Genomic DNA, 15372 nt, shown 5'->3' with positions numbered 1-15372 from the left:
CTTATTTGTCATTTTGAAATGCGATGTGTACAGTACCTGTCTACAGCAAGCTCAGAGGGAGAAGATACTTTGAAGCTAGGAGATTCCAAATAGTGAATTGTAATATATAAGGATACAGACAGTGTACTCACACTATGTACAGTTGCCTTGAACCATGCAGAATCGCGATTGTCCTCCCTCCCCTCTGCCCTGATGGTCTGCACTCACACTGCATTTTGCTTTCCGAACCTGAGAACGATTACGTCATCGATGGTGTGACTGTTCAGTTTAACAGGAAGAGAAGCGCTCTCGCTCAGCAGCAGAGTGGAGATTGTTTTAGTTATATCATTTTAGTTGTTTGGGATGCAATGACACTCAGTCAAATATTTAACCAAACAGATCCAGCACATTTGACACTCATTAATGATCATAAAAGTCCTTGTGCTGCATGTATTAGGACAGTGGTGCTCAACCCTGTTCCTGGAGATCGACCTTCCTGCAAAGTTCAGCTTCAACCCTAATCAAACACACCTGAACCAATTAATTAGGACCTGAACAGCACTTGATAATTACAGGCAGGTGTGTTTGAAATGGTTTGCAACTGAAATCTGCAGGAAGGTTGATCTCCAGGAACAGGGTTGGTCACCCCTGTATTAGGAGGTTTGCAGAAGGTGCAGCGAGGGGTTTGTGTCTTTAATAAACTAATAAACTGTTCGCATTCATTAAACAGTTAGAATGATTAATAAATCTATGTAAATACTCCATTAAAAGTGACATTGCCTCTTCAGTTTCTTGTGCTTAGCACACACATTACAAGCATATCGCACCAAACCCAACCGAACCGCACTCTGGCACACGTCTTCTAACCAGGCCAGGGCCGGCCAACTGAACCGTGCCTGGACGAGATTCGGAGCACCTGAGCATGGTTCGGATAGCAAAGTGTAAGTGCACCCAAAATGTATTGAACCAATTTGAATTATGCAGAAGCTGTGTTTTTAAGCAGAGCAGACTCAGTACTACTAGTATATACTTTGGCAGTCGTTTGGCAGTTGTTATATCAAGGAAATGCTATTGGCTGCTTTTGAAAAGGGGGAGGGGCTGTATTTGATTTCAGTTGAGATTACGTCAAACATCGAATAAAAATCCACATTTAAAAGCAGTTCAATGGACCTTTAACAAATGAGACCTTAATGTAAACTGTTATCAAAATTGTAATAATACTTTTAATAATAATTTTATTGTAATAATAAAATTGAAAATTAAGAAAAAAATCTATTATTTCTCTAAATTATGTATATTTTTGAATCAGAAAAGATGATTATAATTATAAAGAATGACTATAAATATAAAAATATAAAAAATAAATGTCATTTTTAACATGTACAATTATATTTGAATAAACAATTATGTAATAATAAAAAACATTTTAAATAGGAAAAAACAACAAATGAAGTAAATAACTATTAATGTAAATATGCGTAAATACATTTAACTCAAAATTTGATTTATTTTTACTTTCCTAGATGGCTGATTTACAATGACCACAAAGTATGTTTGTCAGAGAGGCCCCCTAAAGACTTGGGCTACATGTACTTTTACCGGCGCCTGTCAAGCTGCTAAATCTGGACCTTCACAACCTTATGCACAGCCGTTTGGCCAGAGAGGTGTGTGTGAAGCTCCACTGACACTGCTGGAAACTAGGAAAGCATTTACACCTGTGAGAAGGAGAGAGGAACCTCACAGTCCCTGCCAAAACCCGCACAGAGGCGCAAACCACAGCAGCGCTCCAGCAGGAAACAGTGTGTGTGTTTGTGTGTGTCGTCTGTCTGTCATTTGTTTGTTCGTTTGTATTGCGTCTGCTTTAATGGTACAGTGGGGTGCGTGCAATTTTAGGTATGCAGATTATTTTCCTAATATATTCTCAGATTATTTGTTATATTTCTCTTTGAATACTTTAAGCTCCGGTGCCAGTATTTTCAATACATACACTTTCTTTTTAAATATAACACGTGCCTGCATTTGCAAATATTACTGCCATTACAGGAGATTGTACTTAAATTGTAATTCATTTCATGTCTGAAACACACAGAATGGATTTCAAATAAGGTTTTTAAAAATCTAAGGTGTTGTTTTTACAGGCATGTATGTTGAAATATTAGATAATAGCCCTTATTTGGTTGGCTTTAGTTTGCTGTTAGACATATTCTGGCATTTGGATTGGTCTGTATTTGTGACATCATCGACTGATTCTTTATTTATATCTATATTTAAATCTCCCCAACAGCAAAAACTTTTCCAGTTTCTATAACTTTAGGCAGAAGTAAACCTACTTTAAATGGACAGTTGACCCAAAATTAAAACTTGCCGTTAATTTACTTAGACTTATAGGCCATTAAAGAAGTAAAGTAGGATCTTCTTTTCTTTGATAGAATGCTAAAGATTTGTTTAGGTCCTTGGTGATTTAAAAATGCAAGTCAGTAGACTTAGAGAGAAAAAAAGAAAGAAAAAGAAATGAAAGATATATTTATATATTATGTATGCAGGCAAAAAATATGGTACATGTCTCCTGATGGTACATTGGCATCTTATGAAGTGAAATGATTCATTTCTATGAATCCACAGCCACTGTAGGAAGCTCACACTACAGACTGAGGTGAATGAGCTCAGGACTGTTTGCTGAGGTTGTGAATTTAAAGTGACATAAAAAAAGCTTGCTAAGACTAGTCATTTTGCTTCACATGGACTCCTTGACTTGTCAGGAGCCATGGGTATGAGTTAGTTTTGACTGTGTATTTTATTTGGACTCTCAAAGCTCTGGTAGCTGTTAAATTTTATCGTTCACCAAGGATCAGTTTCATATAAAAAATAGTTGTTAATGTTCTGCTGAAGAATAAAACAATGCCACGCACAGATGTTTATTAATGTTTGATTAATGTTTGGGTGAATATCCCTTTAGTGTTTTTTAATTATAATTCAAGAACACTGAGCTTCATTTATTGGCATGACTTTAATGTTACATTTGTACTCACTGGACTTAATTTCATGCCTATTTGTGTACCCAAACATTCAAAAACACAACATTTTTCCATATTTAGAGGATTTCTGATGTAACTGCCATCAATCTGTAACATAATCTGACTAATTCACATACTTAAACGCGGTTCAGTTTTACAGATATGTCGACTGAAATACTAGACTATTGTTCACGGTTTTGCTATTAAGATATTTATTTTAAAATTCTGATTTGATCTGTACACATGGCATTATTTTCCAGTCCCTTAAAAATACATTTTTATTTGCAGTCGAATCACATTCAATTTAAGATTCAATAATAGCTTTTCGTCAGTCTACGATAGCTGACCTGAAAATGCATCGATATCACATAATCATGCAATGTTCAAGTGCTTTACTTTGCTCATGTTACAGTTTAAAGACTGCGATGCATTTAAAACATCCAGTCTTAAAGAATGTAAAACTACTTTTTATCCTGTACCTAAGCAATGTGTAATGACTTACAGCATAGTTCAGAAACATATGCAGTGTCATACATAAAACTATCTCAGATACGTGTACTGATGTACTGGTGCTCAGTGTTACCAAATCTCAAGCTTTATGACATATCGGACAAACCCAGCTCTGCCTTCATCATTCAAACCCTTTATATTTCAGACAAAACCTGAATGTGTTCTCGGCGAGTATCTTTTAAAGTGTTTTACCACATTATTGAGTGTGAAGTTTAGGGCTGAATTAAAGTTTAATCATTTGACATCGTGATCTCGCCCAGGCTGAGGTGGAGCTTGTTCATCTTCAGTCTTTTCAACTGGAAGTTGCACATGATGTTGTAGATAGTACCCTGTCATGTTTCTTTCTTTTGTGCACTACCTGTTATGTTGGGAGTTCAGTGTCTTTGTATCCATTCGAGGTCCTCACTCTTTCTCTCCTTCTCTTTCTTATTTTAAATGAATATTCATACCCTTTTTTCTTTCTCATTTTCTCAATTTTTCTTCCTGATCTCTTTTTGTTTCTATATTGGGTGTGAAAGTGGATGTTTTTACCTCACCTTTCTCAAATATGCCTTTTTTCAGAATGTGCACTAAACTCAGAGGTTAGTCAGTTGACATTTTGCAATTTTTATGGCTCTTTAGCTGATTCTGTTTTTCATGGAACTGAAGGTCATGTGGTACGTTTTATTTTTATTTTATTTTTTGCTAAAAAGGTGCGCCAGTTCTGTAGTTACTATACAAATTTGCCCACTTGTTTGTTATAATTTTTTTAAAATGGATTTTCTGATCCATATATTGTTTAGAAACACAAAATCATGGCAAATGTGGGAATCCTCTTTCAAAATCTGTTCAAACATACTTGTGACTCTCATAATGTTTGGATTGTTCAATAAAATCCACAATTGTTCACCTGTGGCATTTTCATAGTTTCAAATACATTGAAAATACCATTTGGATTCAAGGGGGGAAAAGGCCAAATGACAGTGTAAAAATGCTGTAAAATGTACAGTATTACTGGCAAATTTGCACTGTATTACTGTCAACAATTTACAAGCACTTTATTAATTGACAATTACAACTGTACTATAAAACTACAGCACGAATGTAATTGTTAATTTACAGTGCACTTACACATTTTACAATATTACTGGCAACCAAAATTGTGCATTTTACAGCAATTTTTGCAGTGTACAAACAGAAAGCTGAACAAATAAGCTTTTCATAGCTTTTTGGTTTGTTTAGATATGTGGCATATTTTACAAATATTAGAACATAGGTGTAGATTCACTCTTGACATTGGTGGGGACATCCATCCATTGTGCATTGCGCTTTTAAAAACATGAATAAAGTACTTAATAATATAAAAAAAATAACAATTAACCAATGAAATCCCATGCTGCAAAAGTCAATTTACATGATTTTATTGCAATCTGTCTTTGAGGATGTATGAATGAAGAGGAATTTAGCGAGGTGTGTAACGCAATTGAACTATTTTATCCCCATTATTATTTTTCATAATCATGGAGGCCAAAATCGAAACTGAGTTTCGATTAATTGCACAGCCTTGGTTAATAGTATTATAATGAACTCATAGCCAGCTTGACTTTAACCCTTTAAGTGGGTTACTAAGGGATTGACAGAGCATTATTTTATTTTGAACTAATTAAATTATTAGTAGGGACATTTGGCAGATAGCTCTTTGCAACTTTCACATGGTTACCCACTGAAGCTAAGCAGGGCTGCACCTGGTCAGTACCTGTATGGGAGACCACATGGGAAAGCTAGGTTGCTGTTGGAAGTGGTGTTTTGTAGACCAGCAGGGGGCGCTCAACCTGCAGTCTGTGTGGGTCCTAACGCCCCAGTATAGTGAAGGGGACTTTACACTGCTCTGTGAGCACCGTCTTTTGGATGAGACGTTAAACCGAGGTCCTGACTCTTTGTGGTCGTTAAAAATCCCAGGATGTCCTTCGAAAAAGTGTAGGGGTTTAACCCCGACATCTTGGCCAAATTTGCCCACTAGCCTCTGTCCATCATGGCCTCAAAAACAGATATTTTTCTAATTTTGAGATTTTATATTTTTATGTTGTAGAGTTTTTATTAGTTTTCTGAAATCATGTTTTGTCATTGAGTATAGAAGAGATTAATTGCAAAAATACAGATTTCTGAAAAATTCTGCTAGCAAAAAATGAAAATGAACTCTTCATATTGGCCTAGCTCCCTTTTAAAATCTAAGATTGTTAATAGGTTGAACAGACCCTTTTCACATTTCCGGGTTTCTCAGTAGCGGAAGTCATCATAGTTGGGTAAACTTAGAGCACAGTGAATGGGAGAGTACAACAAATAATTTTTTTACAATCCTATTTGCTGAAATAATAAAAGAAAAATTCCACGATGGTGCTATCAAGACTTCCAAAAAAAGGAAAAAAAATTGTGTGAGACTGATGACGGCAACCAGAGGAGAGAATAACGTCCAATTTATTGTCAGCCCCATAGATGCTGCATTAGAAACATCTCACATGAGGGGTAATGCATTTTTGTAATAAGATGCAAAGATGATATAATACACACATAAATGCATATAAATGTTCATAAAAAATCGAAATATTAAAAACTTTCAACGATTTAAGATTATGCTGACCGTTAAACGCGTCATAACAGTCTTGTGAAAAGGGTTCATAATTATTGAACAGAGATGATGGCAATTTTACTGGCCACGCATTGGGTGGACACATAACAGATAGTACTATGTTCTGACTCATTATCTGCATTAAATGGTTTATGGTAAATCATAGGATATCATCTTTAAGACAACTTTTTGTATGAAATTTGTGCAAAATTTACACTAAACTCAAACAGAAACACAAATTACCTTTGTGTTACAAGTCCAAACTCACTAACCATTAGGCCACAACTTGCCCCTATAGGTGAAAAAAGTGGCAGAGGAAAGTTTTTGTTATCAAACATTGTTTACTTCACTGAGTCAGTTTAATGGTGAAGGGATTGATCAAACAGGCCTATAGAAGGAAGGTTTGCATAGAACATTTAAAAGAATTTTGTACTATTTTTAAAATACAAAAATAGAGTATTTTATTTTGATACATTTGTGGCTGCTGCATTTTGTAGTTTATTTTGATACACTTAAAATTGACGTAATTTTATTTTAAAATACATTTGAATGCATTCTTGCCCATCCCTGTTACTAATCAAAAAGTTTTGATATATTTACAATAAGAAAGGATTTTACGATAAGAAATGTTCAACACACTGTAAAAAAATCTTACTGTTTTAAATTTTTGAGTCAAATGAAATGTTTTAGTTATCTCAGCTTACATCAAACTGACTCAAATATTAGGTTAAACTTTTCAAAACTTATAAAAAATAGTGAACCTGATTAAAATAAATTAAATCAACATATAAACATTGCTTTCCCCCACAGTCTAAAGACATGCGCTATAGGTGAATTGAATAAGGTAAATTGGCCCTAGTGTATTTGTGTGAATGTACGAGTGTATGGGTGTTTCCCAGTGTTGGGTTGCGGCTGGAAGGGAATCCGCTGTGTAAAACATATGCTGCATAAGTTGGCAGTTCATTCCGCTGTGGCAACCCCTGATTAATAAAGGGACTAAGCCGAAAAAGAAAATAAATGAATGAACATATAAACATTTGTGCATCTTCAAGGAACAGGATCTTTACTTACTAATGATTTCTGGTGTAAAAGAAAAATTGAAACCAACAAACCAGACAAGTCTTATTACAATATTTTATTTTAAAAGATAACTTTTGTATATGCATCTACCTTTTAAATACAGTGCCAGAGTTATTAAAGCCTTTGGCAAACATTCAGAAAGTTTCAGAAGAAGAAATTCAGAAACGCAGCTCTGAATGATAACATATTTCCAAGTCTCTAATTCTAAAGGCTTTAGTAAATCTGACCATTGCAATAGTGATATATGACTACAAAGAACGTCCTGTTGAGATTTTACCCACTGCATTGCAAAAACGGCTTTTAATTTCTGAATATTTTACGGTAATGCCATATATTCTTCAATCAATCAATATATATATATATATTTTGAAATGCAAAATATTGTGATTACAGTACCATATAAGTCATAGAAATGAAGGGTATAGATTAAAATAGGCATGTCAAGTTCATGCATATAAATACCTCTACAGCATTCAAAAAATATGTATATTCGGCATGCGTTCATACATCAGGAGTTTTTCTGGAGCATGAATTCATCTAGACAATCACACCTGAGATTGTACAAAGTTCTAGAAAAGGGAGGTTTGGCCTCAGGCATGAGAGAATCTACAGTGTCTACTGTAACATTCAGCTACAAAGCACAAGCCTGTTCTAACTGAATCGATACCATATACAGGACTTTTCAAAGAGTTTCAGATACAGAATAAGTAAGAAATACATAGCGCAGTGATTAAATAAATGGAACAACAATTCATAAATGAATAACACTTAATAATGGATGCTTGAATTGCTTTGCATGCTTTTTTCATAAATATTTGAAATCAACTCTTGCAGTTAGTGAGGGAATAAGGATGCTACAAATAAAAGCTCGGCTGGATCACAAAGACGTTTGAAATAAGATACTTAATACGTAAAGTTAAACAGACTTGATCTGAAAGTGCAGATTTTCTATCCTCTACCCACAAGTTTACACCAAAAAGTCACAATGCAATTAAAGCTTTTGTGGTGCTTCAGGCTTTTCATCTACTTCCAGCTGCATAAAGGGGGAAAATAGGTTTTGCATAGCATTTTAAAATCATTAGCCTATGGACTGACTTTTTATGAGGCGCACATGCAACATTAAGCAATTGCATGTTCATGCTAATGAGCAAAATGAATAGTCATGCAAGCTGGAGATCAACTATTATAACGCTGCCTTCACTTGCTATGAGACATTTCAGGAACACTTTATTTTAAAGTTGCCCTTGTTACATGTTCTATGCTCATACTATGTTAATTACAAATAATTATGCATAATTACATGCAACTAACCATAGAACTAACCCTCATCCTGATTCTAACCATCGTAAGTACATGTAATTAATTAATATTACTCAGTAGTACAGTTACACTGAAACAAGGACACCTTAAAGGAACACTCCACCTTTTCTTTTACAATAAGAACACTCCACCTTTTCTTTTACAATAAGAACACTCCACCTTTTCTTTTACAATAAGAACACTCCACCTTTTCTTTTACAATAAGAGTTAAACGGTTGAGTTTAAATATTTTGGAATCCATTCAGCCGATCTTCAGGTCTGGCGGGAGCATTTTTAGCGTAGCTTTAGCTTAGCATAAATCATTGAATCGGATTAGACCATTAGCCTCTCCCTCCAAACAACAACTTTATTTTATAATTTTCTTATAAAGTATGACACTTCTGTAGTTACATCGTGTACTAAGACTGATGAAAAATTACTAATTTATGGCTAAATATACTTTCAGGATAATAATCAAGGAACTTGGATGTCATATTATGGCTGCAGTAGGCACAATGATATTAGGCCAATTATGCCACGGTCCCTTGATTTGAAAGAATAATGAAAGAAAGAAAAAAATCTGTAACATAAGAATATTTTTTTTTTCTTTTTTTTTTGAGCGGGATGCTAAAAGCCTAATGGTCTGATCTGATCTGAAACTCTTTTGTTCCATTTCCTTTAAACCTGTTTGAACATATTTTAAAAATGTTTTAATCATTTTTATTTTTCCCAGTACTGGGTTGTGGCTTTAAGGGCATCCACTGCATAAAACATATGTTGGAATAGTTGTTGGTTTATTCCGCTGTGGCATTCCCTGATATATGAGGGACAAAGCGGAAAATGAATGAATGAATCATTTTTACCCCTCGTTATTTTTATACCTTATACATGTTGTATTTTGTTTCTTTTATTCTTGTTTATTTAAAGCACTTTGAATTATCATTGTATATTAAATGTGCTATATAAATAAACTTGCCTTGCTTTCTCTAGGCTAAAAGTGCTCTCGCCAGACCCAGACATCAGCCGATTATATGGTTTAACTCAAAGTTCAAAATTAAACCTGTAAAATGAGCTTATTTATGCCCCCAAAAAGAGGAGCATTGCTTTAAAATAAAGTGTGACTGAAATTTCTCACTTGTGAAGTCGTGTCATAAAATTAGGAATCATAAAAGATGCCATATGGCAAGATGATATAACATTAAATTCTTTCAAATATATCATTTATTTTCATTAAAATTATACTTATTGCTCAGCTACTAGTAGTGCTTATTCATTAGATACTCGTGTTTAGTTACACTGCTCTGAAAATAGTCTAATACTGACTAATATTCAAATATATTTTTAAATAAGGATTCATTAGATATTTGTACTTTATTAAATATGTTTCATTCAATTCAAGTACTTTTTATAGTAGATAATATGGTAACACTTTAGGTCACAATTCATGCTATTAACTACTGGCTTATTACCTGCCTGTTATTAAGATATTAACTGTTTATCAGTAGTTATAAAGTATGATCTTATTTTGCATTCCTAATCCTACCCAAAACCTTAACCCAACTATTAATAAACAGATCATTTGTAGTAAATTAAGCTAGTAGTGTTAGTTAATGGTTTGTTAATACCGCAAATTGTGACCTAAACTAAAGTGTTACCGATAATATTAGTTATTTGTTAGGTATATGGTATGATATAGTATGCAGTAGACACTAACACCTGTTTCACACAGCACGAGCGAGCAGAGAGCGTGAGTAACACGTGCACACTGCGTATGAAGAGCAGAAGCAGTGAACAGGCAACCTCCTCCTATGCTGTTTCCTTAACCTGCAAGTCTTTATTTCACGAATCATACAGATCCTAAAGGACTGTATGCTTCTCTACTCAATGAGGAGTGTCATTCATGTCTTTTAAGGTGCACTCAGTCAAAAGACAATCGCCTGTGATATCATGACATTTTGTTTTTGATTGTCAGCATGATGTAGGCCTATAGTTATAAAAATATTTATACAGTATAGTTATAATGATATTTATACATGCAGGGGCGTAGCAACCGGGGGGACGGGGGGGATCCGTCCCCCTCACTTTTAGAGACAGACCATTTAGAAACAGGTGATTAATAATTATATGAACGTATGATCTCATACAGTCGTCCCCCCACTTTTAAAATGTCCGTTATGCCCATGTATACATGACCAACCTAGTGTGCAACTGAAGCAAAACTAATACCAAAATTGTTTTAATTTTGGTTTTGTATTTTGGGCCCAAATTAACATTCATTGCATTTCTTTAATCGTTTAAGTTCATTTGATTGCCTATATAAAAATCAGTGGATACTATCGATGCATCTATTGGATAAAATTGCTACTTTTTACTGTCATTCAGTGTGTTTTTGGTCATTATCACTGCACTGTCACTTTAACTGAGCGTGAGATGGACGGCAAAAACAGACCTAGTCCTGGAACGAAGCAGCAGTGCCGCTCACGCTCTGTGCTGATGTGTTGCTTCTGTATGCGGTACGAAAGCTTTAATCTGTTAACATGGACACCGAAAAAACACATGCTCTGCTCGCACGTGCTGTGTGAAACAGCTGTAAGTATCTTTTGTTGCTAGTATCACTTCTATTTTAGTATTTACAATGTCTTTTACTGGTCTTTTGACTAGTCAGTTCTATTACCAGTAAAAACAAAAACATCACATGTAACATTTGGAATAAATATTAGTATATATGAATATCTGTGCATTATTATGTATTGAATATGTACTTTAATCTAATGAATAAATAAAAATAAGTACTCTTAGATAATTAATAATTCAGTATATAGATATTCAGTATATTTGTACATATGTAAAAATATATACTAGTCACATTTGGAAAACATAATATCCAGAACTGAGTAGTTCCTATTTAAATGTAAAACTGCACATGTGCTATTAAAATAGGATAGTTAGTTAAAATAATGTCTAGTATATCTAGTATAACCTTAATAGGTGCTGGTATCCAATTAAATGTATTTTTTTACTTGTATATTTCTTAACTTAGACTTTGCATTTATTTACTCTTTGATGATTTGAAGTGCTTGCCCCTGATAAAAGTGTCTGCTAAATTAGTAAATGTAATATTTAATAAATGTGTATCAGTATTTAATGAAAGCTACTAATATATAAAAAGGATACCTGTCACTTCTGGAATAAAAGTCTGAGCTAAATAACAGATTCCAAGTCACTAGAATACTTTCCAAGTATCTAAGTAACAAAGAATAGTTACAAGTTACTCTGCTGAAATAAATACTAGATTTTTTTAAAATATATTAATAAGCACTAGTCTGTAACACACAAGTACTAGTACCTAAAGCTAAGCACTAGCTAGTGAGTAAGTATTGGTACTTAATAGAATAAACAGTAGTAGCTGAAAAATAAGAATTATTAGCATGAAAACACACACTTTTTTAAGGGTTAAATGTTATAACAGCTTGCTATATATGCCAGGTTAATGTGATCCATGTGTTCATATGTGATCACACAGGTTTCCCAGGAAAAAAAAATATTAGAAACCACATTTTATGTTTCTCATTTTAACATGTGAAGTTCATGTGGTTTATCTTTCTCCCAACTTACACAGTTTGCAAAGAATTCCAAGTTTGCGTCTACTTATATAGTTATAAGTAGGAATAAAGTCTGAAATGTGTAGCGAAAGCAAGCTTCCATGGAAATGCAGCTTTAGGTTCTATTCATGTACAATTTCTCTCATATTCATCATAAATTTGATAGCACATGAAGGCAGCATAAATGAGCAACGATGACAGTATCAGGGTAAAAAACTCTTATAATCACAAATATTTTGGCTTAGATTTTGGGCAGCGTTTTTTTTTTCCAAAAACACAAAAGACACTTGTTTTCCTGTCAAATCTAGATTGATATTGCGGGCAGTATATGTGAATTCCCTGCACTGAATTCAGAAAAATAAGCAGTAGGCCTACTACACTTCAAAGATGTGGTATGTTTTACAAACAGAAAAAAAAGACCTTGATGAAACGTAGACTTCGGTTTCAGTTTTATCAAGAGGTCAAAGTATGGCAAGGAATGGCTTTTATCTGATATCATACTGATAACATCTCAGTAACCTATTTTACATGCACGATAAGTAAGGCTTTTTAAAATCTGGTCTGCAAGCTCCAGGAAATAAAGGGGGCGATGCAGCAGAGATCAGGCGAGGAGTGTCCAGGGTTCAACCAAGGGCCACCAAAATCCCCAAAATTAACAAACAAATAAAACGACCTCACCATCTCAAATAAACAGTGCAATTCAACCAATGCATGGAGTCTACGTAATACAGTACATCTAATCAAGTCACTGATGTGGAGTCAGTCTTGTTCTTGCGCATTTAACGTCTGCGTTCCTTTCATCAGTTTCACAAGTCAAAACAGATTTTCTTCTGTAGCAGGACTAGCTGATATTTTCTCTAAGGCATACTTGTACAATCTTCACCCGGCGTTGTGCTCTTAATCTTAAACTGATGTGCAAATCTACTTAAAAATAGTATCATCCAGCACTCAGTTCTCAGGAATGTAAAGGTGCTCTGCGGAAAAAAAAAAGAAAGAAAAAAAAACAAGTTGCTTGCTGACAAAGTTGGTCTCATAAAGGACTTTGGATGTTGGCCATGTTTAAAGGGTTTCCTCTCTCACATGTCCAGGTTGAAAGCTCTCATTAGTAAATCCAGGTCTCCGATGTTAGCAGCTTGAAAGAGCTCTGGCTGGTCCAGCATGGAGAGAGCAATCCGCAGCGCTGCCCAGATGTTCCCAGACATCACCTGGTGGGAAAGCTGACGACTCCTGCTCTTCCTCTGCAGACCAAGGGCCGTCAGGAAATTACTGGCTGCCTCCCTGCAAGTTCAACATAAAAAATAAATCGCAAAAAGGGGTTTCTGAAAGTACAGAAACTTGCAGCATATCTTTCAACTTCTTGACTAATTTAAAGGTATGCCTACACCTAGGCATAGGCATAGCTGAATAATGCAATTTCAGAACATGGAAATGGCATACCATGAGACTGTTAATCCAGTGAGTGTAAAATCAAGGTGAAAACAGGCCAATCAGAATAAAACTGTTCTCTTACTGTACATTGCAGAATCAATACTACTGTATGGATGCTCAGGCTGTGTTTGACTGGTCACAACAGTTCATTGGTCGCAACAGTGTGACAATAAAGCAACCCAGGCTCATTTTTGGGGAGCACTGAACACAGGAGCTACGTTTTTTTTTTTTTTACAAATCCACCAGATCTCAAATTTCTCTCGCGAGTGCCATTCGCACCTGCTGTGTAAATCCACCAGAGGCCGCTTTCGACAGACTGAATGACTGACCCGCCCTTGTCTTTCCCTGAATCAAACAAATAGTGTTTTCAAAAGCACCGAGTGTCCCGCCCACCCACTTCCCTAAACCCAACCGACAGTTTTACACCGCAATCCAGAAAAAAAACCCTTGTCTAAATTTTACCACGATTTACCACATTCTCACAAGTTATTTACTTGTTTAGTTTATTTTGTGGCTTCTGTTTTTGTCTTATCTGCTTTCTGGAATATCATCATGGTTAAACTCCTCTCTGCGTCTCAAGTTCACCATTGTACAAGGCGAGCTAACTGGACAAACTGAATGAACGTAGTGTTCGGTTTAAAGCTGAAATGCAGCCATATGTTCTTCTGGCTACATTATTCACCATGTATATCAAGAAATGTATATAGGGCTACATTTTTAGAATGAGCCTATGTTGCAATGAAGTCAGGCTTTTAATATTAAAAGCATTTTAAAAAAGGTCAAAGGTTTTCAAAAAGTAATGATGCTAAAAATGATATTATATTTTATACTGTGGCTCTGTGGAATGCTTGATTCTTTTTGTAAGGTGTATTATATTATTGAAGTACGTTCATTCATTCATTTTCTTTTCAGCTTAGTCCCTTTATTAATCTGGAGTCGCCACAGCGGAATAAACCGCCAACTTATCCAGCAAATGTTTTACGCAGTAGATGCCCTTCCAGCTGCAACCCATCACTGGAAAACATCCATACACTTTCATTCACACACATACACTACAGACTATTTAGCCTACCCAATTCACCTATACCACATGTCTTTGGACTGTGGGGGAAACTGGAGTACCCGGAGGAAACCCACGCGTAACCCACTCCACACAGAAACGCCAACTGACCCAGCCAAGGCTTGAACCAGTGACCTTCTTGCTGTGAAGCGATCGTGCTACCCACTGCGCCACCATGCAGCCTTGAAGTATGTTTTATTTATATAGTAGTTTTAAAATGATTTATTTATACATTGCAAAACACATTACAAAAATATACAAAAAAGACAACATAAACATGTGACAATAAGCAATAAGCAAACACACTGAAGAGTATTTTGAAGCACTAGTGCCATCTTACATACAGAAAATACAGGTCTGCAATGTGCTGACCAGAACTAGTATCCAGTACCAAGCTGGGAGTAGGGAGTGGGAACTCAATCAGAAGGAGCAGGGTCAAGCTGAAGAGTTTGGACATGTTTGCGGAGAGGTTCCCACAATTTAATGAAAATAGTGCTAGGTCGGTGAAGATAGTACCCAATTATCTTAAATTTTATAAAATAAAGAACATTTCTTATCCAAAAAGTGTGAGAAGAAGGGTAAGGGCTCTTCCAGTTCAGACGAATTAATCGCTTAGCCAGAAGGGTTATGAAGGGCACAAAGTCTACAAAATGAGAGGGTAAAGTGTGGCCGGGTCGAAGAACCCCAAATAAAACAATAATAGGACAAGGTGGAATCTCAGCAGTGGTAATAGCAGACAACGAGAGGAAAATTTGCCTCCAAAAAGAAAGCAGGACCAAAACATATGGAATAGAG

General features: G+C 35.3%; 2 protein-coding genes across 5 annotated transcripts in view; one reads left to right on the top strand and one right to left on the bottom strand.

Annotated features, from left to right (window-relative positions):
• usp13 (ubiquitin specific peptidase 13) overlaps positions 1-4391 on the top strand; it is a 64096-nt gene extending 59705 nt beyond the window's left edge. For all 3 annotated transcript variants that reach the window (XM_056459882.1, XM_056459881.1, XM_056459880.1), the window contains exon 21: positions 1503-4391. In XM_056459882.1, coding sequence (XP_056315857.1) covers positions 1503-1599 — 97 coding nt within the window. In that variant the 3' untranslated portion in view covers positions 1600-4391. The remainder of the gene's footprint in view (positions 1-1502) is intronic.
• Positions 4392-11808: 7417 nt separating this feature from the next.
• pex5la (peroxisomal biogenesis factor 5-like a) overlaps positions 11809-15372 on the bottom strand; it is a 145587-nt gene continuing 142023 nt past the window's right edge. For both annotated transcript variants that reach the window (XM_056459878.1, XM_056459879.1), the window contains one exon: positions 11809-13367. In XM_056459878.1, coding sequence (XP_056315853.1) covers positions 13166-13367 — 202 coding nt within the window. In that variant the 3' untranslated portion in view covers positions 11809-13165. The remainder of the gene's footprint in view (positions 13368-15372) is intronic.

Source organism: Danio aesculapii, chromosome 6 (genome assembly GCF_903798145.1).
Source record: "Danio aesculapii chromosome 6, fDanAes4.1, whole genome shotgun sequence".
In the NCBI taxonomy this organism is placed as follows: domain Eukaryota; kingdom Metazoa; phylum Chordata; class Actinopteri; order Cypriniformes; family Danionidae; genus Danio; species Danio aesculapii.
The sequence above is the reverse complement of the archived record's forward strand: the minus strand, read 5'-3'. Positions and strand labels throughout refer to the sequence as shown.